The sequence below is a fragment of the Bos mutus genome, chromosome 21, assembly GCF_027580195.1.
Source record: "Bos mutus isolate GX-2022 chromosome 21, NWIPB_WYAK_1.1, whole genome shotgun sequence".
Taxonomy (NCBI): domain Eukaryota; kingdom Metazoa; phylum Chordata; class Mammalia; order Artiodactyla; family Bovidae; genus Bos; species Bos mutus.
This window is the reverse complement of record NC_091637.1, coordinates 28,825,042-28,850,211: the sequence shown is the minus strand read 5'-3', so window position 1 is coordinate 28,850,211 and position 25,170 is coordinate 28,825,042. Positions and strand designations below refer to the sequence as shown.

The window sequence follows — 25,170 nt, the reverse complement described above, 5'->3', positions numbered from 1 at the left end:
ACATGCAGAGTTCGTGTGAAATGCCAGGCTGGATGAAGCACAAACTGGAATCAAGATTGCCAGGAGAAATACCAACAACAACAGATATGCAGATGATACTATAATAAAGGCAGAAAATGAAGAGGAGGTAAAGAGCCTCTTGATGAAGATGAAAGAGGAGAATGAAAAAGCTGGCTTAAAACTCAGCATTCAAAAAACGAAGATCATGGCATCCGATCCCATCACTCCTTGGCAAATAGATGGAGGGGAAAGTGGAAACAGTGAAAGATTTTATTTTCTTGGACTCCAAAATCACTGCAGACGGCAGCTACGAAATTAAAAGACATTCGCTCTTTGGAAGAAAAGCTATGACAAACCGAGACAGCATATTAAAAAACAGAGACATCATTTTGCCAACAAAGGACAGTAGAGTCAAAGCTATGGTTTTTCCAGTAGTCATGTACGGATGTGAGAGTTGGACCATAAAGAAGCCTGAGCACCAAAGAATTGATGCTTTTGAACTGTGGTACTGGAGAATACTCTTGAGAGTCCCTTGGACAGCAAGGAGATCAAACCAGTCAATCCTAAAGGAAATCAACCTTGACTATTCATTGGAAGGTCTGATGCTGAAGCTGCAGCTCCAATACTTTGGCCACCTGATGCAGAGAGCCAGCTCATTGGAAAAGACCCTGATGCTAGGAAAGATTGAGAGCAAGAAGCAAAGGGGACAACAGAGGATCAGATGGTTCGGTGACATCACTGACTCCATGGGCTTGAGTCTGAGCAAACTCTGGAAGATGGTGAAGGACAGGGAAGCCTGGCATGCTGCAGTTCGTGAGGTCACAAAGAATCATAAATGGCTTAGTGACTGAACGACAACAAATCTCCCTCTCTGTTCTTTACCTGTGCTTCACAAATTTTGGTATGTTATTTTCTTCAGTTCAGTTTATCTTTTGAGTTCTCTGTAGCATTTGTTTTTGACTCAGATTATTTTTTTTTAATGGTGTTTATATTCCGAGTGTTTGGAAATTCTCCTCTTATCTCCTTTTTTTTTTTACTTGTTTTTAATTTGATTCCATTGCAGACACAAATCACACATTCTGTATGGTTTAAATTCATTTAAATTTGTTGAGGATTTTATGGCACAAGTTGTGATCTGTCTAGCATATGTTCCATGGGGACTTGAAAACATTGTTTTGCTGTGTTGGGGAAGTGTTTTCTGTCAGTTGGGTCCTATTTGGTGATGGTGATGGTGTGTGTTCTATGACTTTCCTAGTTGTCCTCTTATCAAGTATTGAGGAGGAGTGTTGAAGAATGTGGATTTGTCTCTTTCGTTTTTTAAAACTTCTTTCTGGTTTTGGTTCCTATATTTTTCAGCTTGTTTGTTTGGGAAAGAGTGTATGATTGCTGTGTCTTCTTGGTAGATGGAATTTTTAATCAGTATGTAGATTTATTATCTGCCCTTTGTAATTTTCTTTCGTCTAAAGTCTGGTTTATCTGGAAATAATATTGTAAATCTTGCTTGTTGTAATAACATTTTCTTCGAATATGTAATTTGGTTGGCAGCCTAGAGTCCACAGTTGATGGGGTTGGTGGTAGAACGTGAGTTTCTCCTTTGGTGTTTAGCTGAGGTGGGACTTTTATTATTTTGTTTTCTGTCTCTCTGGTTGCTGTTTCCTGGTCATTTGGCTTTTCTTAAGATGTTTTCGTTGTTTCTGTCTACACTTTTGATGCTTCTCCAGGACTCAGTTTGGAATATGAGATAAATGGAAGCCCAGGGTCCTCGTGTCAGTCCTTCTGCTTTCTTCTCTGCACGTTCACAGTGCCTTATGTGTGTTTATATATTATGTTAGGAGTTTTAGGCATAGTTAATGGAAGTAATAGTGCTGTAAAACACTGATAACAAAATATCACACTCTGGGCTTTTTTCCCCCAAAGTAGGTGTTTATTTGGGGCAGAATACCCAGACCATTGCACTTTATTTCTTATTTATCTATATATAGATAAATATATATATTTTATGGAACTGTTGTTGTTCCACAAAACTCTTAAGTGACTGTAATGAATACATAAAAATGGAGACTTTTATTTTTCCCAGTTCTGGAGGCTGGAAATCCAAGATCAATAGCCAGCCAGTTCTTTTCCAGGAGAAACCTCCCTGTCTGGCTTCTCATTGTGTCCTCGTATGGAAGAGAAGAGAGAGGCGATGAATACTAATTTAGCCTATTCTTATAAGGCTACCAGTCCTATTGGATTAGGACTCCATTCCTATGACTGCACTTGGCCTTAATTACCTCCTTAAAGGTTCTATTTCCAAATATAGTCATACTGGGGGTTAGGACTCCAGCAACATATGAATTTGGGGAGGGGGCAGTTCAGTCCATGCAAATAAGTAATTGTCTATTCTATCCATAACTGAAAGTCTAAGCTCTAATTTTTGTTTTTTCAGAAATGATAATAAACATATTTGTGACTGTATTTATTTTAATCATATATATTTTTCCAGATGAAACATGGGCTTTTTAAGGTTCTTAAATCCTCTTGTTCCATTTTATGAAATTTCTTTCCAAATACATTATACCAGCCTGGTTTACTTATAAGCAAATTAGGTCCCTGATGATATGTTCTACTTAATCTAAACCAAGTTTTTATTTTTCATTATTAACCTTCTTGCTTCAGTTTTTTGGTGGAAATATTTAGTATAACTTTAGGCAGGACATCTTTAGATTAACTTCTTGAAAGTAAAAACAATGTTTCTGTGTTTTCATTTTTAGATTTTATTTATCTTGTCATAGCAAGTGGCGTTTTTCAAAAACATATGCTTAGTTTATTTAGATTTCATATTTATTCAGATTATTGTTGATTAATTTCTTTATATTCTTCACCTAAAGGAAAAACTCCCTTAAAAAATTAGTCTGGCCACTTTTCAGCCAATTACTGAGGAACTTCAGGCAGGGACTTGGTGGATCCAGTTAGGTGGGAGGTTTTCATGGTGACCTACATGCCTGCTCAGAGGCCACGAGCCCAGGCGGGCAGAGTGCACAGTCAGCGCCTTTCCCTCTGTATTTTCTGGTCACCTTCACTCCTGAGAATGTCCACACCTGATGCACAGTCCTTGTGTGCACAGTAACCAAGGGCACCAGCGGCAGAAGCTCTCCCTTCCCTGGCGGAGGTGGCTAGCTTTCTCTTGCTCCCTTGGTTTCATGGCCCTAGAAAGAAAGGGTGTCACAGGTTACACAGCTTAGAAATGGAGAATTCACTTACTTCATGGCCTCATTCACATTCGTAAAGTAGGCTGCCCCACCTCTGTGTTAGAGGAACTGCAGGGGCTCTGGGCAGCCCAGGAGGGCAGAGGCCAGTGCTTTCCCCACATGTAGCCCTGGGAGCTCAGGGAGCACTCCTGTGTCCCAGGTCACAAAAAGGCTCTCCTAGGGAGGAAGCTTCCCTGTAGGGAGCTTCCTCGCAGCTCAAACGGTAAAGAATCTGCCTGTGATGCAGAAAACCCATGTTTGATCCCTAAGTCGGGAAGGAAGATCCCTGGAGAAGGAAATTGCAACCCACTCCAGTATTCTTGCCTGGAGAATCCCAAGGACAGAGAAGCCTGGTGGGCTACAGTCCCTAGGGTCGCAAAGAGTCAGATATGACTGAGCAACTAACACTACACAAAAACTAGGGAGGCAGGGGTGAGACCTGGGCCCTGCCCTCTCAGACGCGGTTGGCCGGGACTGAGCAGGTACTGCCTTTGAAGCACTGCCTTCTCTGAGAAGGGGGCCAGAGGAGTATCTCCTTCTCAGTATAGGAAGGTGAACAGGAAGCTAACCTGTTTCTGGCTATGTGAGGGCAAGTTCCATGTCACAACCAGGGGCTTGGAGACTGAAGATTCATTCCAGTCTGTGGCATCTGGAAGGCAAGATATGTGCTGTCCAAGCTCCATGGTGGTGCACCGGTGTTTGAGCCTTGAGTTTTCTGCCACCTGACAAATAGCACAAACTCCAGTGGTTGGTGTCCCAGAGTGGGGGCTGGAAAGCTGTGAGGGGACAGCCACAGGGCTCTGCTCTTCCCCCACCTGTCCTTTGTTTCCACCAACACTGTGGCTGCATTTGTATCTCCTAAGCTCTTTGCATAGGCCTTCATTAGATTTTACAGCAAATGTTGCAAAGACCGTCAGGGTTGAAGACATATAGATAGCAATGGAACTCAAAGGCAGACAGACATGCACAAATAGATGAGTTGAAAATTAAGCTTACAAAAAAAAACAGCAGCTCTCTTGGAGCAAATATCAGCAGATACAACAAACTGCATATCTGGTTCTGAATTTTAGATAATAGAAACAATAAATAATGTTTAAATAATCAAGTACAAGAATTGAAAATGCAAGAAAAAAAAACACTCTTTGAATAGCTGCTTTGAAAAAAATCACTTAAAATTAATAAGAGATGAAAATTATAGACGTTACAATAAAAAACTCAATTTATCTACAAATCAGAAATAAACTCATTAATGTGAAAAAAACTTACAGTTATCAAAGGAGAAAGGTGGAGGAGGGATAAATTAGGAGTTTGGGATTAACATACACTAATGTATATAAGCTAGATAAACAACAGGGACCTACTGTATAGCACAGGGAAGTATTCTCAATATTTTGTAATAACCTACAAGGGAAAGGAATCTTAAAAAGAATATATGTATGTATGTATGTGCACGTGCTCAGTAATGTCCAACTCTTTGTGACCCCATGGGCTATAGCCCTCCAGGCTCCTCTGTCTATGGAATCTTCCAGGCAACATTACTGGATCCATTTCCTCCTCCAGGAGATCTTCCTGATTCAGGGATCAAACCTGCATCTCCTGTATCTGTTATATTTGCAGGTGGATTCTTTACCACTGAGCCACCCAGGAAGCTAGTATATATATACACACACATACACTCCCATATACTTATACATATATGTGTGTATAACTGAATCAGGGTGCTGTACACATTATAAATCAATGACACGCCAATGAAATTTTTTTTTGAAATTTTTTTAAAAATTGAAATCTTGGTAGAAGTATTGAGTGTCAGATGAGACAGTCAAAAGAGTAGAAGCAATTTCCTGGGTTGAATCATAGGCGGTAAAATATGAAATCATATTTTCATATGGGAAATATAAAAGAATAGTGAACAGTTGTGGGAATATCTCATGCTTCTCAGGTGCTTCTCTGTACCAGGTCCTGCAAATATTTTACATATGTTTACAACATTTCTGAGAAGGGTACTGTTATTATTCCTATTTTTCAAATAAGTCAAAAATAGGAAGAGTCATCAAAATAACAGCACAGTATGTCTGAGGTCTGGCAGAAAGCAATATTTGTGGATACATGAACCCCACTCACGAGTGACTCCACACTTATTGACCCTGAGACAGGGCTTATGAGTTCCTGTCATGAGTGTCATGCACGAAGGTGCTCCCACGTGCAGTGGCTGGTATTGTAGAAGGAAATAATAGAACATGGGAGAAGTGTTAGGAGATGATTTTTCAGTGTAAAGATAAAATTGTGACCCATATACAGATATGTAAAAAATGGACACATGCTAAAGAATTAATTTTACCCATAAAACAGGGAACCAGGCAGATGTTAGATCCAATTAAAGGAAAAGTCAAACCAGGACAAATGTATATGAAGTAAAGGTTGAGATGAATTGTAAGTGGACATAAAATGTGTTTATTTAGAGGGCACAGGAAATCAAATCAACAGCAGTGAAATCACTCCCAGGCAACACATAATTTATACATCTCTCCCCTGCCTGCCAGCTTATAAAGAGCTTCCAAAGATCTCAGATGTAGTCCCAGACCTCAGGTAGCCAGCTCAGAGCTGTGTGCTTGTAGAGGATGGGTTTTCCAGTGAAATATGATACTATTTTTTTCTCCAGAAGCCATGTTCGAAAAGAATGGCCGAGAATTTAATAATATTGATGAACAACATAAATCCTCAGTTTCAGGAGATATAAGAAGTCTGAGGAAAGATAAATAACAAGAATGGGCACCTAGACAATTTTACTAAAGCCTGCAGAATGCAGGAAGCTAAGAGATGCTGGAAACACGCAAAGAACAAAAGATAGTTTGTTACAAAAGCATGAAGATTAGACTGACTGCAGGCCTTTTAGAGGCAACAGTCAGAAGCAGAAAAAGATAAGAGTAACATTAAAGTTTGATGGAAAATAATTGCCGACCTAGAATTCTGTACCTGCTAAACATTCTTTGCATGAGGGGCAAAATCAGGACATTTTCAGGAAAAGAAGGACTCAAGAATTATTGTTGCCATGAAGAGGTAAACTGCCTTAATGAAACTATCAGAGTATAAATGTAGGAACAGGGTCTGAGAAGAAATACAGTTAAAAATTCAGGTAAATATAAACAAGTTTGAGCATATGTAATATTAACAGTGAACTTGAGGCTGGGGGTAAAAACAACGTGAGATTAAAATGCTGAGAATAATAAAGCACTGTGTGGATGGTACTTGGAAGTAAACCACTTAGTTGGATATAAGTTGCTCTAGCAGAGCATAGAGTTACCAGCTTTGAGTAAGATATACAAGTTAAAAATGTAAGAATCAAAACTATCTGTGATACATTGCTAAGGTGGGGGAAAAAACCCAAATTCTAGATCATTGTATGTAAGGTCCAAAATTTTGTTTAAAATATCTGTGTGTATGCATGTGGTATGCATCTGCATTACATTCAAGTGTATCCACATCCACAGAAAAAGTTCAGAAAAAAATGGTAAAGAGGTTACCTCTGAATTACAAAATTATGGGTAATTTTAATTTTAATTCCTTAAATAATTTCATTAATTATTTTGTACCTACCAAGTGCTTTCCGTTTTCCTTTTTTGTGAATATGCTTTTTTTCTGTAATTAGAAAAGAGCAATAAATGTTCATTTTAAAGGGATAAAAAGCATAAGAATAACTATCAGAAGCATAAGAATATTTTTTTAATTTCCAGACAGATGAGAAGCTAGTAGGGAAAGAATAAAGAAAATATGAGAAGCCTAAAGAAACAAGGCAAGTGCAATCAAAGAGAAAGAAATAAAGAGGGCAAAATTAAAGAGTAAGAATAAAACCAAGCATTTTAAGAGACAAGAGAGAGGATTGTCAGTTAGTTAAAAAGAGATTCCCCAACTGTCTGTCTATCAGCTATCTATCAGAGGCTTCTTAGGTGGCAGTAGTGGTAAAGAACCCGCCTGCCAAAGAAAGAGGCATAACACACTTGGGTTCAACCCCTGGGTCTGGAATATCTGCTGTGGTAAATGGCAATCCACTCCAGTATTCTTGCCTGGAAAATCCCACGAACAGAGGAGCCTGGAAGGCTACGTCAATGAGGTCACAAAGAGTCAGACACAGCTGAAGCAACTTAGCCACCACACATCGATCTGTCTATATCTATCTATATATATATTTAAAAATCCAGCTATACGTTATTTGGATGGAAATAAAGTGTAAGTATACAAGAGGCCAAAAAAAAAAAAAAAAGGAAAAGATGTATTTGATCAACAGGAACAAGATAAAATTAAATGACTATGTTTACAACAGGAAAACACACACATACACACACACACACTCATATGCATGCACACTTGCTATAAGAAAAGAGGTACAATTAAGGTTAAAGTTCAAGTAATGAAATTTCTAAAAATATATAACAAATTTCACATGTATACACCTAATAAAATTACTTTGATACAAATGAAAAATTGGTAGATAAATCCATAATTATGATAGAAGATTTTAGTGTACTTTTTTAGTACTTGATAGTTCAAGAAGGGAAAAAAGTGTGTATCAATAGAATTCCACAGTTAACAAGCCTCATCTAATGTAGAGAAATGGATATAGATAGACACAGATAGAGATATGTCCTCAATCTACTGAAAATATATATCTAGAGAACTAAATACCCAAATGTGAATAAAAAAAAAAAACTTTAGTGGGTGTGAATGTGTGAGAGCGTGTGTATATATATGTAAGGAGAAATCCATAGCTTTAAATGCTTACATTAGACAGTTCAGTTCAGTCACTCGGTCTTGTCCAACTCCTTGTGACCCCATGGACTGTAGCACGCCAGGCATCCCTGTCCCATCACCAACTCCCTGAGCTTGCTCAAACTCATGTCCATCGAGTCGGTGTTGCCATCCAACCATCTTATACTCTATCGTCCCCCTCTCCTCCTGCCTTCAAGCATCAGGGTCTTTTCTAATAAGTGTGATCTTTTTATCAGGTGGCCAAAATTGGAGCTTCAGCTTTAGCATCAGTCCTTCCAATAAATTCAGGATTGATTTCCTTTAGGATTAACTGGTCTGATTGCTTTGCAGTCCAAGGACCTTTCAAGAGTCTTCTCGAACACCACAGTCCAAAAGCATCAATTCTTAGGTACTCAGCTTTCTTTATGGGCCAACTCTCATATCCGTACGTAACTACTGGAAAAACCATAGCTTTGACTGGATGGACCTTTGTCAGCAAAGTAATGTCTCTGCTTTTTAATATGCTGTCTGGGTTGGTCATAGCTTTTCTTCGAAGGAGCAAGCGTCTTTTAATTTCATGGCTGCAGTTACCATCTGCAGTGATTTTGGAGCCGAAGAAAATAAAGTCTGTCGCTGTTTCCATTGTTTCCCCATTTACCATAAAGTGATAGGACCGGATGCCACGATCTACATTGTTTGAATGTTGAGTTTTAAGCCAGCTTTTTCACTCTCTGCTTTCACTTTCATCAAGAGGCTCTTTAATTCCTCTTCATTTTCTGCCATAAGGGTGGTGTCATCTGCATATCTGAGGTTATTGTTATTTCCCCCAGCAGTCTTGATTCTAGCTTGTGCTTCATCCAGTCCGGCATTTCACATGATCTACTCTGCATGTAAGTTAAATAAACAAGGTGACAATATGCAGCCTGATGTACTCCTTTCCCAAGTTGGAACCAATCCATTGTTCCATGTCTGGTTCTAACTGTTGCTTCTTGACCTACATACAGGTTTCTCAGGAGGCAGGTAAGACGGTCTGGTATTCCCATCTCTTTAAGAATTTCCCACAGTTAGTTGTGATCCACAAGGTTTTAAAAGCAAAATTTGAATTAATTATTAATATCAATCACAAGAACTTAGAAAATATTATATAAATAAAAAGAAGAATAAAGAAAAGAGTACAGACTTATTAAATGAGAAAAATAAGATAGAAATCAAGAAGGAATAAATTGGTTTTAAAAAGAACCAGTAAAATGAACATACCTCAGGGAATAATTATCAAGAAAGTAAAGAAGATACAAATAAATGTTTATTAGATATAAAAGAAGTCTATAACCATAGATGGCATTTTTAGAATAGAATATTATGGACAACTTTATGGCAATAAATTTGGAAATTTAGCCAGGATTTATTTTTTCTAGAAAAATATAAGCTGATTCTAGAGAAAATAGAAAAAATAGTTAACATAATTGAATCTATTTATTTCTTTAAAATATACTTTAGTTTTACATCCCCACCATAATTGAGAAGGTTCACAGAGTTCCCATATACCCCTCCCCCCACACATGCAATGCCTACCCCATTATGAACACCCCCACCAGAGTGGTGTATTAAGAAGCAGAGACGTCACTTTTCTGACAAAGGTCCATCTAGTCAAATCTGTGGGTTTTTCCAGTAGTCATGTATGGATGTGAGAGGTAGACCATAAAGAAGGCTGAGCAGCAAAGAATTTATGCTATCAAACTGTGTTGCTGGAGAAGACTCGTAACAGCCCCTTAGACAGTAAGAAGATCCAACCACTCAATCCTACAGGAAATCAGCCCTGAATGTTCATTGGAAGAACTGATGCTGAAGCTGAAACTCCAATATTTTGGCCACCTGATGCAAAGAACTGGCTCATCAGAAAAGACCCTGATTCTGGGAAAGATTGAGGGCAAGAGAAGAAGCGGGCAACGGGATGAGATGGTTGAATGACATCACTGACTTAATGAGCATGAGTTTGGGCAAATCCAAAAGATACTGAAGGACAGGGAAGCCTGGTGTGCTGCAGTCCATGGGATTGCAAAGAGTCAGGCGTGACTTAGTGACTGAACAACAATGTTTATTTGTTGCAGTTGATGAGCCAACACTGACAAATAATTATCACCCTGTGGGGACAGAGCAAATTAGCCAAGATGGCATGTTCAGGCTCTCTGGCCCCACATCTTGTAAATAATGACTGTGTATCAGCTGAGGTCACTTATACCAGTGCACATGCCCATCACAAGCAGGTACTTGCTTGGTCACGAGCTCCTTTGTGCTGTAGGGATATGTGAACTCCACCTGGAAAGTGGCAGCATTACTGCTGCGTCCTGGCTGTCCGTTGGGTCAGCCACAAGAGGAGAGAATATAGCGTTGTCTACTGCCATGGCTGCTGTGTCAGCCAGGAGAGAGGTGGTGTTGTATTAGGTTATGCTATGGCTGTTGCCAGAAGAGAATAAATGTGTCTGCATTTCCTACAGATCCTCAAGTCTTCTTCCAGCCTCTTAGCTTGTGCCTCACCTACCCTGGGTTCAGCGAACAATGTGGACAGTGTGAACAGGATCAGCAATATACATCCAAAGTACATGGTTTACCCTAGGGCTCACTCTTTATGTTGTACATTGTATGGGTGTGTACAAAGGTATAATGACATGTATCCAGCATTATAGTAGCATACAGAATAGTTTCACTGCCTTAAAAATCTTCTGTGCTCTTCCTGTTCATCCCTTTCTCCCTCCAACTCCTGGAAGCCATTGAACTTTACTGTCTTCATAGTTTTGGCTGGTCTAGAATAAAGATCCGGAGAAGGCAATGGCAACCCACTCCAGTACTCTTGCCTGGAAAATCCCATGGACGGAGGAGCCTGGTAGGCTGCAGTCCATGGGGTCGCACAGAGTTGGACACGACTGAAGCAACTTAGCAGCAAGCAGGCAGAATAAAGATCACTTAAAAATATCTTAATAATGGCATGAATTTAAATAAGAAAAGTAAAAGAACAAAACATTGAGAATTAGAAAGGAATATGTTACAGTGATAAAGAATTCACCTGCAATGCAGGAGACAAAAGTTCAATTCCTGGGTTGGGAAGATCCCCTGGAGAAGGGAATGGCAACTCACTCCAGTATTCTTGCCTGGGAAATCCCATGGACAGAAGAGTCTGGTGGGCTACAGTCCATGGGGTCACGGAGAGTCAGACAAGACTTGACGACTAAACAACAACAAACTAGATTATCATCATTCAGACTCTATAACTTTTTTACATGAAGAACTCTTAGAGACTGTCTAGACAAAATATTTTGGATACAAGTATGAAAATATGAATGTATATCTTTACTCTTGCAACATTTAGAAAATGTAATTAAACATCTTATTTCTAATATCTGCAGGTATTAAAAAATGTCAACTGAAAAATCTAAGACCAAAATAAACGATGAGTTATATATTTATTTCTGGGAAAACTCAATACCATAAAGATGTCAAAATCTCCCAAACTAGTCTGTAAATTTTATATGATTCCAACTGAAGTCTCCACTCAGTCTTCATGGAATTGGACATGAATAAAGGGCCAAGGGATAGGTAAGATAATTTTTAACAAAGGACAAAGTTGGAGGATTTAGCCTGCCAAATACCAATGTTTCCATACTGTTGTAGTGATTAAAATGATGTTGTCCTGGATCAGAAATAGTCCTTTGTTAATCAAGAAACAAAATTGGGAACCCAGAAACTTGACATATTCCATGGTAACATTTATCCCATATTTATAACGCTGTTATTTGTTGCTCAGTTGTGTCCGGCTCTTTGCTACCCCATGGACTGCAGCACGCCAGGCTTCCCCATCCTTCACCATCTCCTGGAGCTTGCTAAAACTCATGTCCATTGAGTTGGTGATGCCATCCAACCATCTAGTCCTCTGTCATCCCCTTGTCCTCCTGCTTTCAATCTTTCCCAGCATCAGGGTCTTTTCCATTGAGTCGACTCTTTACATCAGATGGCCAAAGTATTGGAGCTTCAGTTTCAGCATCAGTCCTTCCAATGAATATTCAGGGTTGATTTCTTTTAGGATTGACTGGTTTGATCTCCTTGCAGTCCAACAGGCTCTCAAGAGTCTTCTCCAGCACCACAGTTCAAAAGCATCAATTCTTTGGTGCTCAGGCTTCTTTATGGTCCAACTCTCACATCCATACATGACTACTGGAAAAACCATAGCTTTGACTATATGGACCTTTGTCCACAAAGTAGTATCTCTGCTTTTTAATATGTTATCTAGGTTTGTCATAGCTTTTCTTCCAAGGAGCAAGCATCCATTATTATGTTATATTATTTATAACACTATTGTAACATTGTTATAATCTATGCAGTGTTACATCTGATTGTTATCATTACATCCATGTTATATACCATGTAACAGTAAATTGGTGATTAAAGAAAAGATATTGATAAATTCTTCTAGAAGCCTCCTGCTAATGCCGAGATCTCTGCCTCCTAGGATCTCTGAAAGGTAGAAACAACCATGAAATTTCAGTTCTGCTCAAGACTTTTTGGTCACAATATATGACAAGCCACATTGCTATAATTTGAACCTGTCCTAACACTTCAGAATAAAATATAAAGCAAAATAAAAATACCCAGATAAAGGACTTAACTGGTCATTTTTGAAACAAAATTGATCTTTTCTCTACAGATACTTTTCCTCTGAAATCTAGGCATCAGTGGTGTCTTAACATGTAATTGGCCGCTTTATTTTTTATTAAGAGATTTAAGATAAATGACACCTTCCATTGACAGTTGTTTGAGATAGATGGATTTCCTCTTTTTTCTTCACATACTTTTTGCTTACAATATTTTAAACTTTATTATTTTATTGAGATATAATTAAGGTATATATAAACTACTGTATGTTTACCGTGTACAAGGTGTTGATTTGATACACATGTATGTGCCGTGTGCTGAGTCACTTCAGTTGTGTCTGGCGCTTTGTGACCCTGTGGACTGTAGCCTGCCAGGCCCCTGTGTCCATAGCCTGCTAGGCTCCTCTGTCCAGGCTAGAATACTGGAGTAGGTTGCCAGATCCTCCTCCAGGGGATCTTCTCCACCCAGGCATCAAACTTGCGCCACCTGCAGCTCTTGCAGCTTCTGCATTGCAGGCAGATTCTTTACCGCTGAGTCACCAGGGAATCCCTGATTCACGCTTATATTGCAATGTAATTGCCACTGTAGCATTGCTGACATCTCTATCCTCATCATGTAATCATAATTTCTCTTTTGTGTTAGGAAAATTAAGATCATTTTTGTCTTATCTGCTCTCCCTCTTTCTGTTTTTTGAGGACCATGTGACCTCAGGGGAAACAGTTCTGATGGTGCCCGAGACCCTATTCATGACAGTCCTCACCTCAGGAGCCCACAGTGTGCTCTTGGCAGCAGTGTATTGGCCCTGGGTTTTTGCTCAGAGGTGGGGGTCGGTGCTGCCAGGTGAAATAAGCAGAGACTACACTGAGCTGGGATTGGAGGGCTCTGCTTCCAGTGCCAGGAGCACTTCCCAGGGCCGGATCTGGCACTGTGTTACACCCTGGGGATGAGGAGGAGGGAGCCATCTTAGCCCAGACCACCAGGGTTCACTTGTGCCCCCTGGGCTCTGCCTGCCTGTGCTGCTGGACATCTGGAAGCACAGTTTGAAATCCTCCTGTAAGGATGGGCCCTTGGGTCCTGCAGGCACAGCCACTGATGGTTTGCTCTCAAGCCCCTGTAGTACTTGCCTTGCTGCCTAGGGCAGCATCTCACTCACCCCTGCTCCAACCACACCTTACCTTCGTGAAGCCTCCCTTGGTCCAGTCTATCTCCAGGCGTGTGACCAGACTGCACTTTCTGCTGGCAACACCCTCACCTTTCTACTTTTGAGCCTTCTGTGCATCTTTAGAGCCCTTCCAGGAGTCCTCTGACTGATGATGTAGGACCCGCACCTTCAATATTGGGGTTAAATAACCCTCCCTCTCCATGAGCACCTCTCGGTGGGGGTGCCCAGCTCATCTATCCATCACTAGCTGAACGGGGACCACGGCAGCCAGAGAGAAGAGCTTTTGAGGGGAGTGAAGAGCCATGTGCCAGGGTTGTCAAAAGCTCTGAGGGTGCACCCTGTTTTCCAATAGTCAAGAAAAAATACAAATGTTTGACCAGTTCCTGAAACTTTAATACAGAAGGTTTCATATGCACACCAGCACAGAGAAAGAAAATGAGTTATATGGGCCCCCCCGGCCTCCAGGGTGACCAGAGTCTGCTGCCTACAAAGGCTGTGGTGCCACGTGTCCTGGACATTCCTGGTGGTGTCGCCTTTCAGGTCCTTGACATAGTTTTGGTTACTCGTGTTTCAGAGGGACTTTTCATCCCCTTCCTGTTTTCAGACTCAGATTTCAGCATAGGACCCCTTTTCAAACAAAGTTTATCTCCAGCCCTAATGGTGAAAACAGATAAAGTGGTATTGGCACATAATTATTACCAGAATTACTTTTATATAATTTACATATAAAATCAATTTGCCTGTGGGAAAGAACCTAAAACTTCCACAATGAGTATTAAGATATGAATTTTGATAATGACGACAGTGGTACAGTTCCATTTATCTCAGTATTCTATTTTGGTTGAACCATATTCAGAAATCACTGAGTCACAAAGGTAAGCTGTTGCTAATCATAACAGATTTTTATCTTTTTACCTACTTGCCCTGTGATCTCTAGAGTCTCTTCAGTTAAATTGATTCAAATCCGTGAAGAAGGAGCTGTGTGTATGTTTTTCATCCAAAATTAATCACTAACAGTTGCCCACAGTCTTTATTATAACTATAAAAATTAGACAGGATGACACCCAAGCTTAAAATAAGCAAAGCTCTGCCAGCATCACACTGTGCTTTCTGCCTTTGTTGCTACAGAGGTGGGAAGAGATGTCAAGGCAGATGCAGGTTCTATGCTGGAATTGTAGGATCAAATGTGAATTGTTTTAACAGAGTAATACTGCAAACCTGAAATCTTACTGGATGACTCATTTCCAAGAGTTCCAAATACATGCAATATTCATGGCAAGAGGAGTCTTAAGCTAAACTTTCCCCAGTAAAGTAGTCAAACGGGCCATGTTAATGAATACATTGAGTGTCTGAAGAGTTAAGATTTTGAAAACAATTGTTTGAGTGTGTTTGGATTTTTATTTGTATTTTGAAACACAAGGAAAAGAAACTTGGAATCAAACACTTATAGAAACCTGAAGCACCTCCACAGAATCTTGGAGTTCCAGAGACCCTGATCTAAAAAGCAGGGTAAAATCCAGGGTGAGTTTGTGAAGGCCCACGTGCTCAGCTATTTGGCACCCAGTCACTGTTGGTGTCTTATTAGGACACCTGGGTACAGGCTGCTGTCAAGCAAAGAATATTTAAATCTTGAGCCTTCCTCTTCCTCTCTCCCTGAATGTATGTACAAGTGAGGGAGTGGATGTGACCTTCATCTAGGAGGATTATCATTTTATCATAGCTTGGTCTCCTCCTTCCTTTCAGCAGCATCACATTTTTTATCTTCAAACCAAAGCTAGCTTGTACAGTTTTTCCTGAAGTTTCTGGTGCTGTTTTTTAATTAAAGATTTTTTAAAACAATGAGTCCTTCATCAAATCTGTGGTGTTTTCCATCTTGTTGTTTCTTCTGTTCATTACTCTGAATCCACTTTACTCTCTTCAGAGACCCCTCATATCTTGCTATAATTTGGACCCCCAACCCTTTTACTAGACCCTCTACACAGTTCACAAACTGGAATCAAGATTGCCGGGAGAAATATCAATAACCTCAGATATGCAGATGACACCACCCTTATGGCAGAAAGTGAAGAGGAACTCAAAAGCCTCTTGATGAAAGTGAAAGTGGAGAGTGAAAAAGTTGGCTTCAAGCTCAACATTCAGAAAACGAAGATCATGGCATCTGGTCCCACCACGTCATGGGAAATAGATGGGGAAACAGTGGAAACAGTGTCAGACTTTATTTTTCTGGGCTCCAAAATCACTACAGATGGTGACTGCAGCCATGAAATTAAGACGCTTACTCCTTGGAAGGAAAGTTATGACCAACCTAGATAGCATATTCAAAAGCAGAGACATTACTTTGCCAACAAAGGTTCGTCTAGTCAAGGCTATGGTTTTTCCTGTGGTCATGTATGGATGTGAGAGTTGGACTGTGAAGAAGGCTGAGTGCCCAAGAATTGATGCTTTTGAACTGTGGTGTTGGAGAAGACTCTTGAGAGTCCCTTGGACTGCATGGAGATCCAACCAGTCCATTCTGAAGGAGATGAGCCCTGGGATTTCTTTGGAAGGAATGATGCTAAAGCTGAAACTCCAGTACTTTGGCCACCTCATGCGAAGAGTTGACTCATTGGAAAAGACTCTGATGCTGGGAGGGATTGGGGGCAGGAGGAGAAGGGGACGACAGAGGATGAGATGGCTGGATGGCATCACTGACTCAATGGACGTGAGTCTGGGTGAACTCCGGGAGTTGGTGATGGTCAGGGAGGCCTGGCGTGCTGCGATTCATGGGGTCACAAAGAGTATCTGATCTACACAGTTCATCCTGAAAATCCCTTTTCTGGATCTTTAAGTTTAGTCTGAAAGTCTGTTTCTTCTTCTTTAGTGTTCACCCTCATTTTTCTGGAGCTGATGATCAAGTCCATGGCCAAGAAAATATACATAAGAAACACCTGAATGTTCTTGAAAACACCTTTTTTTTTTTTTTGGTCTTCATACTTTAGGGGTTTCCTTCAGCTCTAAAATTTCTCCATGTGATTTCTGTCCCTCCCACTCCCCTGATGTTTCCTCCACTAATGTTGAGTGAATTTCCTCAGCCTTTACTTTAAGACCCTCATCCCTTCTGTCTTCTGTTTCATCTCAGTGATTCTTACCAGCCAAACCTCCCACCCATTTTTAAATATATATTTCATAGATCATATTTAACTTCCATATTGCCCTCTGTTTTTCTAAATGCAATATCCATTTGAATTTTTATGAGGGTATTACTTTTTTTATTTTTTGAAAGGATTTTATTTTTTATTTTCTTTTCAATAAAGGATTTTCATTTATTTTTGAATGAAAGGATTTTTCATTCCTTTCATTGTCAGTTTCTTCTTGGGTCTTTCTTATCTCTATCCTTGACTGTGTCACAATGAAGCCTGTCCTCAGACATCTTGTGATGGTGACTTTCCCCTTTAGAGAATGCTGGAGACAGAAAAGACTGCAGAGGCTCTGGAGACATGGGCAGCCCATAGCAGAGGTCCTCCAGTTGCTAAAAGGAGGGGAATTTAACTCATGGTGCTGGTACCATGACTGGCTGCCTACATTTTCTTAAGGCCGTTTAGTTTTTATTCACACATAGGGCAGGATGTGAAGAGTTAACTCATTGCAAAAGACTCTGATGCTGGGAGGGATTGGCGGCGGGAGGAAAAGGGGACGACAGAGCATGAGATGGCTGGATGGCATCACCGACTCAATGGACGTGAGTTTGAGTGAACCCCGGGAGTTGGTGATGGACAGGGAGGCCTGGCGTGCTGCAATTCATGGGGTCGCGAAGAGTTGGACATGACTGAGCGACTAAACTGAACTGAACTGAGGGCAGTTATTTTAAGGATATGTTTTAATCAGGTATGGTAAGATACAGACACAGAAGTAATGAAGGAAGGAAGTTTATTAGATACTCACAGTTCCCTAGAAACAGGAGGCTTGCTCGCCACACAGGGCCACACAGGGAAGCACCAGAGTCAATCAGAAGGCAGAGGGCTTGGGGAGAAGACGTGCTCAAAAGCCTTTATTGTGGTTTCCACAGGGAAGCAGTGAGGCAAGGTAAGCATGGCTAGAACTTGGAATGCTTTCAGCAGGCTCTGATGCATATGGCTTGTTGCTATTTGTCTGTGTCTACCCCTGGGGTGATTAGGGTGGGTGGATGGTGGCCAGGAGATAAGAGCTCCATAAAGGAGCTAGTTGGGGTGTGGGCTCTGGATTAGTTGGTTTTCATTTGATTGAGTTGTTTGCTATCTCCAGGAATTGGCTAATCTGGGGCAGTGGGGTGATGGGGACAGTCCCTCCAGGGTCAGCAAGGCCCCAGATGTCAAAGTGTCAGAACACAGAAAGTGAAAGACCTGGTTAAGGGCTCTGGGTCTTAATTATTTTTTCCTTCCTGTTTTGTGTGCCTTCTTTAACCAGGTTGGTCACTGCTGTCTGGAGGAGGTTCTGACCATGGTTAGGGGTGCGGCTGGGGTGCATTTATCTTAACTTGAACCTGATTCTGTTCTCTCCACCTGTCATCACCAGTCCTGGAGCCTGGTACCCCTAAAGGCTGCCCAGCTCCCCTGGGCACCTGCAGCCTCAGTCACTCAAGATGGATTTATCAAACACCGTCTGAGCTTTGGACCCATTCATGGGGCTGAAACTAGAGCCTTGAATACAGTGGGTCCAAATCCCACTCTTCTGGGCTGATAGAGAGGCACTTTGCTCCCCCACCTCCCTACACTCTTGTCTCCTGTAGATAGATTGAAATGTCTCATCTGTAATGACCTCCTAAGTTGTCTTCAGGTTTCATTTTTGCTAAGAGCTTTGTTTTACATGCATATGGAAAAAATCAGCATCCCTGTGAAATGGAGGAGGGCATTGGCCCCATCCCCCTGTCCTCTGGGAAGACCTTCCAGGTCAGCCCCACATGGGGCTCTCACACTGCTGCCAGCTGCCCCACCTGAAAGCAACACCCTTTCTCAGAACTTCTCAGACCATGGGAACAACCACCCAAGGGCATGGGGAACCCACTGCCTGGCTGGCTTGGTTCATGGATCCTTCTCTTGTTTCTAGTGCTGATGAACGGTTTGATGCTACGTTCCACACCAATGTGTTAGTGAATTCTTCTGGGCACTGCCAGTACCTCCCTCCAGGTAAGCACCACTCCCTTTGTCCCCTGCATTTAGACAGTGTGAAGGAGGTTGGGGTGCCCAGTGGTGCCCCCAGGGGCAGCAGCTAGCTCTGTGCTCTGGGCATCCTTAGCTATCACACATGCCTGCTGCTTTTGCCTTCTTCTCCTCCACGCCCCTGTATATTCCCTGAATGTGGCAATGCTCTCTTCCTGGGGTTTTTTTTTTTTTTTTTTTGGTCTTGGGATCATGGCTCAAGCTGTCTTTGCCAACACATGCCCTCTGTCCTTATTGTCTGTCTTGTGTTCTCTAAATTTCTTTCACAACTGAAACAAGTCTCCTTTGTTAGGTCACTTCCATCCTCCTTACAATCTGCAAGCCAATCCCTTGGCCATTTCTTCCCTCACAGCCCCAATTTTCCTTCCCACTGCACTGGATACCTGGGCAGGTGCTGCCCTCCAGGTGTTGACCTTGCTGGGCTGGCTTCTTGAGTGTGCACAGTAAAGTCCAGCGCATCTTGCTGGTGAGATCTGATGGTTTCTCACATCTTAGAGGTGAAATCTGATGGTTTCTTCCTGAAAGCGTGTCTCTTCTTCTCAGACAGCTGATGGATAACTGCTTCCTTGGATTGAATCTCCTCTCACCAGCCCATCATTCCTATCAGTTCGCAGGGCCCTGGGCCACTCATGAGTAGCCATGTGGTGGGAGACTTGGGCTTCATGGCCTTGAGATACTAACAGATTTTTAAAAAACCTTCTGGATGGTTTTTCACATGTTCTTTCCCAGAGTTATTTCCCCTACTGCAACTGTTTGTTTACCTTCCTGCTCCCAGGCAGCCTGCAGCCACCTCCCACCTCACTACCAGCCCACATACCACACACACATACTGCATAACACACACACACCCCCACATGAATACACATTACCCACCATCCACATACATACACACACCACACCACACAAATAGACACATTACACAAAAGCATACCACACACTACACACTCTACATACTGCACACACACACACACATATATACACACACACAGCGCTCACAGTAGAGCTGGCTTTGCCTACTGGGTGGTGGTTTTTGTGCTGTTCCGGGTTAACAGAGGATAAGCACCCCAAAAGAAGGAGCTGTGTTTATTCCTATTAGAACCACCACTCATCAACCAGGAGCCTGGCCCACGTGGAGGTAAACAAACGTGTGAGGGACTGAACCGGTCATAAGCAGACACCATCCACTGTTGTCTGCGGAGATGGAAGGACTTCAGACTTTCAGGTTTTCTGTCTTACAGCTTGTGCTTCCTTGCTTCTTCCTCAACCCCTCCTCGCCTCCCTCAGGCCTTGCAAACCTTCTTCCTAACACAGAGCTCGGAGAGGGTCTTCCATCACTGTACACCCTTTTACAGCAGACCTAGAAGTTGTATCTTTTATCATGAGGGCTATTGTGGAAAATGATCTCCAGCAGTCATCCATGTAGAAGAATATGGGGCTGTGGGTTGTATTAAAGGTTGGGGTCATTTTCAGCCACAGGAGCAGCACTCCTGACCCACGAGTCCTCTGTACGCCAGCCCCTCTGGGCCCCGTGCCTGTGTCCCAGCCTCCACGGCCCCTGGAGTCCATCAGGAGGGCACACTGAGCTTTGACTGTGGGAGTCTCCCCTACCCTGGCTGGAGAGTGTGGGGCAGTCTGGTTTGGGCAGCAAGCCTTTACCTGGGGTCACATAGACCTGTCTGGGAAGCTGCTCTGCTCTAGCAACTGAACAGGCAAAAGGTGTTTCAAGTGGAAGCTTTGAAATAGACTTGGTTATGAAATGACTTTTTTTCCCGTCACAGTTTTATTTTTTAACAGCATTATTGAGGTATTATAAATTACATTATTGATACGTATTATAAATTACATATCATACAACTGACCCATTTTAGGTAGATGATTCAATGATATTTAGTAAATTGACAGAGTTTTAGGACCACGACTACAATCTAGTTCTAGAACATTTGCCATCACCCCCCTAAAGATCCCTTTTGCCTGTTTGCAGTTAATCCCCACCTTCACTGCCAGCCGCCGGCAACCACTGACCTGCTTTCTGTCTCTAGAGAGTCTCTTTTTCTGGTCATTTCATAGAAATGGAATATTACAGCTACAGAGTTCATTTTCTACTGGCAATGAGGGTTTCAGGGGATCTAGCCCAATAATGAGGGCAGTGTCTGTAATGACTTCCAGATTCCTGCAGACATTGGATGTGATGCTGCAAATCCCGTTTAAAGAGACTTGAGGAGACAGGAAATCTATTATCCTTTCACAGTTTGGTTGTGGGTGAAGGGGTCCCTGAGTCCCTTCCTCCATTCACTTGTTTTTTTCAGCTATGCTCTGAGTTTTGAGGCATTTCCTTTCTCTAATTCGGAGAAGGCAATGGCACTCCACTCCAGTACTCTTGCCTGGAAAATCCCATGGATGGAGGAGCCTGGTAGGCTCCAGACCATGGGGTCGCTAAGAGTCAGGCACGACTGAGCGACTTCACTTTCACTTTTCACTTTCATGCATTGGAGAAGGAAATGGCAACCCACTCCAGTATTCTTGCCTGAAGAATCCCAGGGACAGAGGAGCCTAGTGGGCTGCCGTCTATGGGGTCGCACAGAGTTGGACACGACTGAAGTGACTGCTATTAGCAGTAGCAGCAGCAGATTTATAGAGCACTGCCCTGTCCCTGAGAACACTGGGACCCTTAGCTATTTGTGCCATCACTGCCTTCTGGTCCTTCTCTGGACAGCAGGGAGCACTTGGGCATAAAAGGGCATAAAAGCCCACTGGAGTGGGCTTATCTCAGTGACGTGCTGGGAAACTCCCTGCCAACTTGTCCTGTCCTTTTCAGTGGAAACTAATTTTTGTCCAAACACTACCTCCTCATCTAAAACCTGTTATTTTTGTTCTGTTTATAATCTAGAATTCAAGCGAGTTAAAATTATCTTCCACATATATTTCTAGATAAACCAAATATTTCCTCAATTTTTAATATAAAGAAAATGCTCCTTCCACTCCTCACCAAACACACACACACACACACACACACACACACACACACACAGCTTTCAGAGTCTGTTTCTAAGCGCTTCATTATTTTTATCAGCTTGTATTGGATTTTTTAACATTCTTTACATGTCCCTCACTGTTTAGAATTTGGAGATGCACGTGCTTGGCATGAGAAAGTTTACAGAACATTTAATTTTTTGCGCAGAAATCTCTCAGAATAGAAGACCAGGGAATTGCTGTGCGTTTTTTTTCCAGCATTATCGAGGTGTAGTTGACAAATGTATATATCATATATACATTCACACATATATACACATACATATGTGTGTGTATATATGATATATATATATCTGTGTCACATATATATGTATGTATATACATGGGTTCGATCCCTGGGTTGGGAAGATCCCTTGGAGGAGGGCATGGCAACCCACTCCAGAATCCCATGGACAGAGGAGCCTGGCAGGCTACAATCTATAGAGTCGCAAAGAGTTAGACACAATTGAAGTGACTTAGCATGAATGCACTTATATGTAAGTCTGTGTGTGTGTATGATATGTTTACACATGCATACACACACACATGCATACATGTTGTGAAACCATTTATTTCAACGATCAGATTAATTAACATACCCCTCACCTCACATAGTTAATTTCAGGCATACTTGAAATTTTAACTATAGTCATGGTGCTATATATTAGATCCTCACAGTGAATCCTCCTCTTACAACTGAAAGTTTGTACCCTTTGATCAACTTCTCCCCCATTTCTGCCACCCTCCAGCCCTTGGCAATCACTATTCTGCTCTCTGTTTCTGAGTTCAAATTTATTTTTTTCAAATTCTTCACGTAAATGATATTATACAGGAAGTGTCTTTCTGTGTCTGACTTATTTCACTTAGCATAAGGTCCTCCAGGTTCATCCATGTTGTTGCAAATGGCAAGATTTTCATCTTTTTAAAGGCCGAATAATAATAATCATCAGGAATATATTATATTTCATATAATCCATATAAATTTAATTATAGATATATATATTTTTTATTTTATCTATTTATCCATCAACAAACACTTAAGTTGTTTTTATGTCTTGACTGTTGTGAGTAATGCTGCAGTGAATATGGGTGCAGATAGCTTTTTTTTTTTTTTTTTTTTTCCCAGATAGCTCTTTAAGATACCGATTTTGTTTCCTTTGAATGCATATGCAGGAGTGGGATTACAAGATCATATTTAGTTCTATTTATAATTTTTTGAGGAGCCTCTGTACTGTTTCCATAGTGGCTGCACCAATTTGCATTCCCACCAACAGCTGTGTGTCTGTAACACAGGTCTTGGTCTGTCTTATTGCCCATGTAGGCATCTTTAAGAGCTCCTGCTACATCGACGTGCGCTGGTTCCCCTTTGATGTGCAGCAGTGCAAACTGAAGTTTGGGTCCTGGTCTTATGGAGGATGGTCCTTGGATCTGCAAATGCAGGAGGCAGACATCAGCGGCTATATCCCAAATGGAGAATGGGACCTTGTGGGTAAGCCCAGAAATACTGGCAACCTAGAAGGAAGCTGCTTTATTACTGTACTGACTTAAAAAGGTTGGGATTTTCCACTCTGCTTTTCAGCATGAGCATTTACTGAACCCTGCAGCATTCTCCATGATTTACTGAGAGCTCTAGGCTTAGACACACACAAAAAAACAATTGGAAAATTCAGTGCTTTCCATGAGGAACTTGCAGTTATGGTAAGGTCAGTGCAAGTATGGGCATCTGTGTATCACTCAGATCTGCTCCATCCCTAAAATCAGGTGGGACAGCAAATTGCAGTTGATGAGAACCTGTATTTAATGATTTAAATAGAAAAACAATAATTATGTTTATAATGGTATTGAGTTTACACTGTATTGGAGAAGGCAGTGGCACCCCACTCCAGTACTCTTGCCTGGAAAATCACATGGACGGAGGAACCTGGCAGGCTGCAGTCCATGGATCGCTAAGAGTCAGACACTACTGAGAGACTTCACTTTCACTTTTCACTTTCACACATTGGAGAAGGAAATGGCAATCCACTCCAGTGTTCTTGCCTGGAGAATACCAGGGATGGGGAAGCCTGGTGGGCTGCCATCTATGGGGTCGTATAGAGTCGGACATGACTGAAGTGACTTAGCAGTTACAGTGTATTATTTATAATCATGGTGTCTTAGTCCATTCCGACTATTGTAACAGAATGCCATAGACCAGGTGGCTTATAAACAACAGATATTTATTTCTCAAAGTTGGGAGACTAAGGGCTCAAGATCAATGGGTTGGCAGACTCTGTCTGGTGAGGACCTGCTTCCTGGTTCATAGACAAGTGTCTTCAGGCTGTGTCCTCGCATGGCAAAAGGGACAGGAGATCTCTCTAGGGTTCTTTTTATAAGGGCACTAATCCCATTCTTGAGGCTCCCTCTATAACCTAATCACCACCTAAGGCGCTCACCTCCAAATAACCATCACTATGGAGGTTAGGATTTCAGCATGTGAACTTTAGGGGGACACAGTCAGTAGCATGTGTAATTCAAATATGTAAAAAAATCTTCCAGTTCAGCAGTGAAGCTATGTTGAGAGGGCCAGTTTGACACGGTTGCGGAAATAGACATATCTAACACTGCCAAAGCCAGAAGTACCGCCCAAAGACATAGTGAACCCATAGACACTCCAAAACCTACTATTGGACACTGCACCACCCTTCAGAGAGATGAAATCCAGCTCCATCAACCAGAACACAGGCACAAGCACCCCCAACCAGGAAAATATAACAGGACACTAATCCAACCCCATCTATGGGAGCAGACTCCGCAACCAAGAACTATGACCTTGAGAACTTTTTTTTTCTTATAAATCCACTGTTTATTCCCCCTACATATTTCTACCTTCATATTAGCCTTTTGTGGTGCTGTGGTTTTCCACATCTGGAAAGAGGTGTTCTTTTCCTCTTTGTTTTTCTCATTAAAAAAAAATCATTTTAAGATTTTTTTTTCTTTTTCACCTTTTTTTCTTTTGGTGATGTTTCTGATTTTGTTTTTTGATATATTCAACTGCTTTTCTTTATAATTCTTTACCGGCTGTAGCTATTCCTAAATATATATGAATCTTTCTTACATACAACCATTTATCTTTGCTTTTCTATTTTTTCTCTTCTCTCTCTTTTTAACCCTCTTTTCCACCCCTTCCTTTTCTCTTTCCTCTCCCTCTCCTCTTTTTTTTTTTTTT

The 25,170-nt window shown here is 41.5% G+C and overlaps 1 protein-coding gene across 2 annotated transcripts in view; it reads left to right on the top strand.

Moving 5' to 3' along the window:
• The window catches only part of LOC102272741 (neuronal acetylcholine receptor subunit alpha-7), a 142,237-nt gene that overhangs the window by 93,045 nt on the left and 24,022 nt on the right, over positions 1–25,170 (top strand). For both annotated transcript variants that reach the window (XM_005893727.2, XM_070358498.1), the window contains 2 exons: positions 18,844–18,923; positions 23,287–23,454. In XM_005893727.2, coding sequence (XP_005893789.2) covers positions 18,844–18,923; positions 23,287–23,454 — 248 coding nt within the window. The remainder of the gene's footprint in view (positions 1–18,843; positions 18,924–23,286; positions 23,455–25,170) is intronic.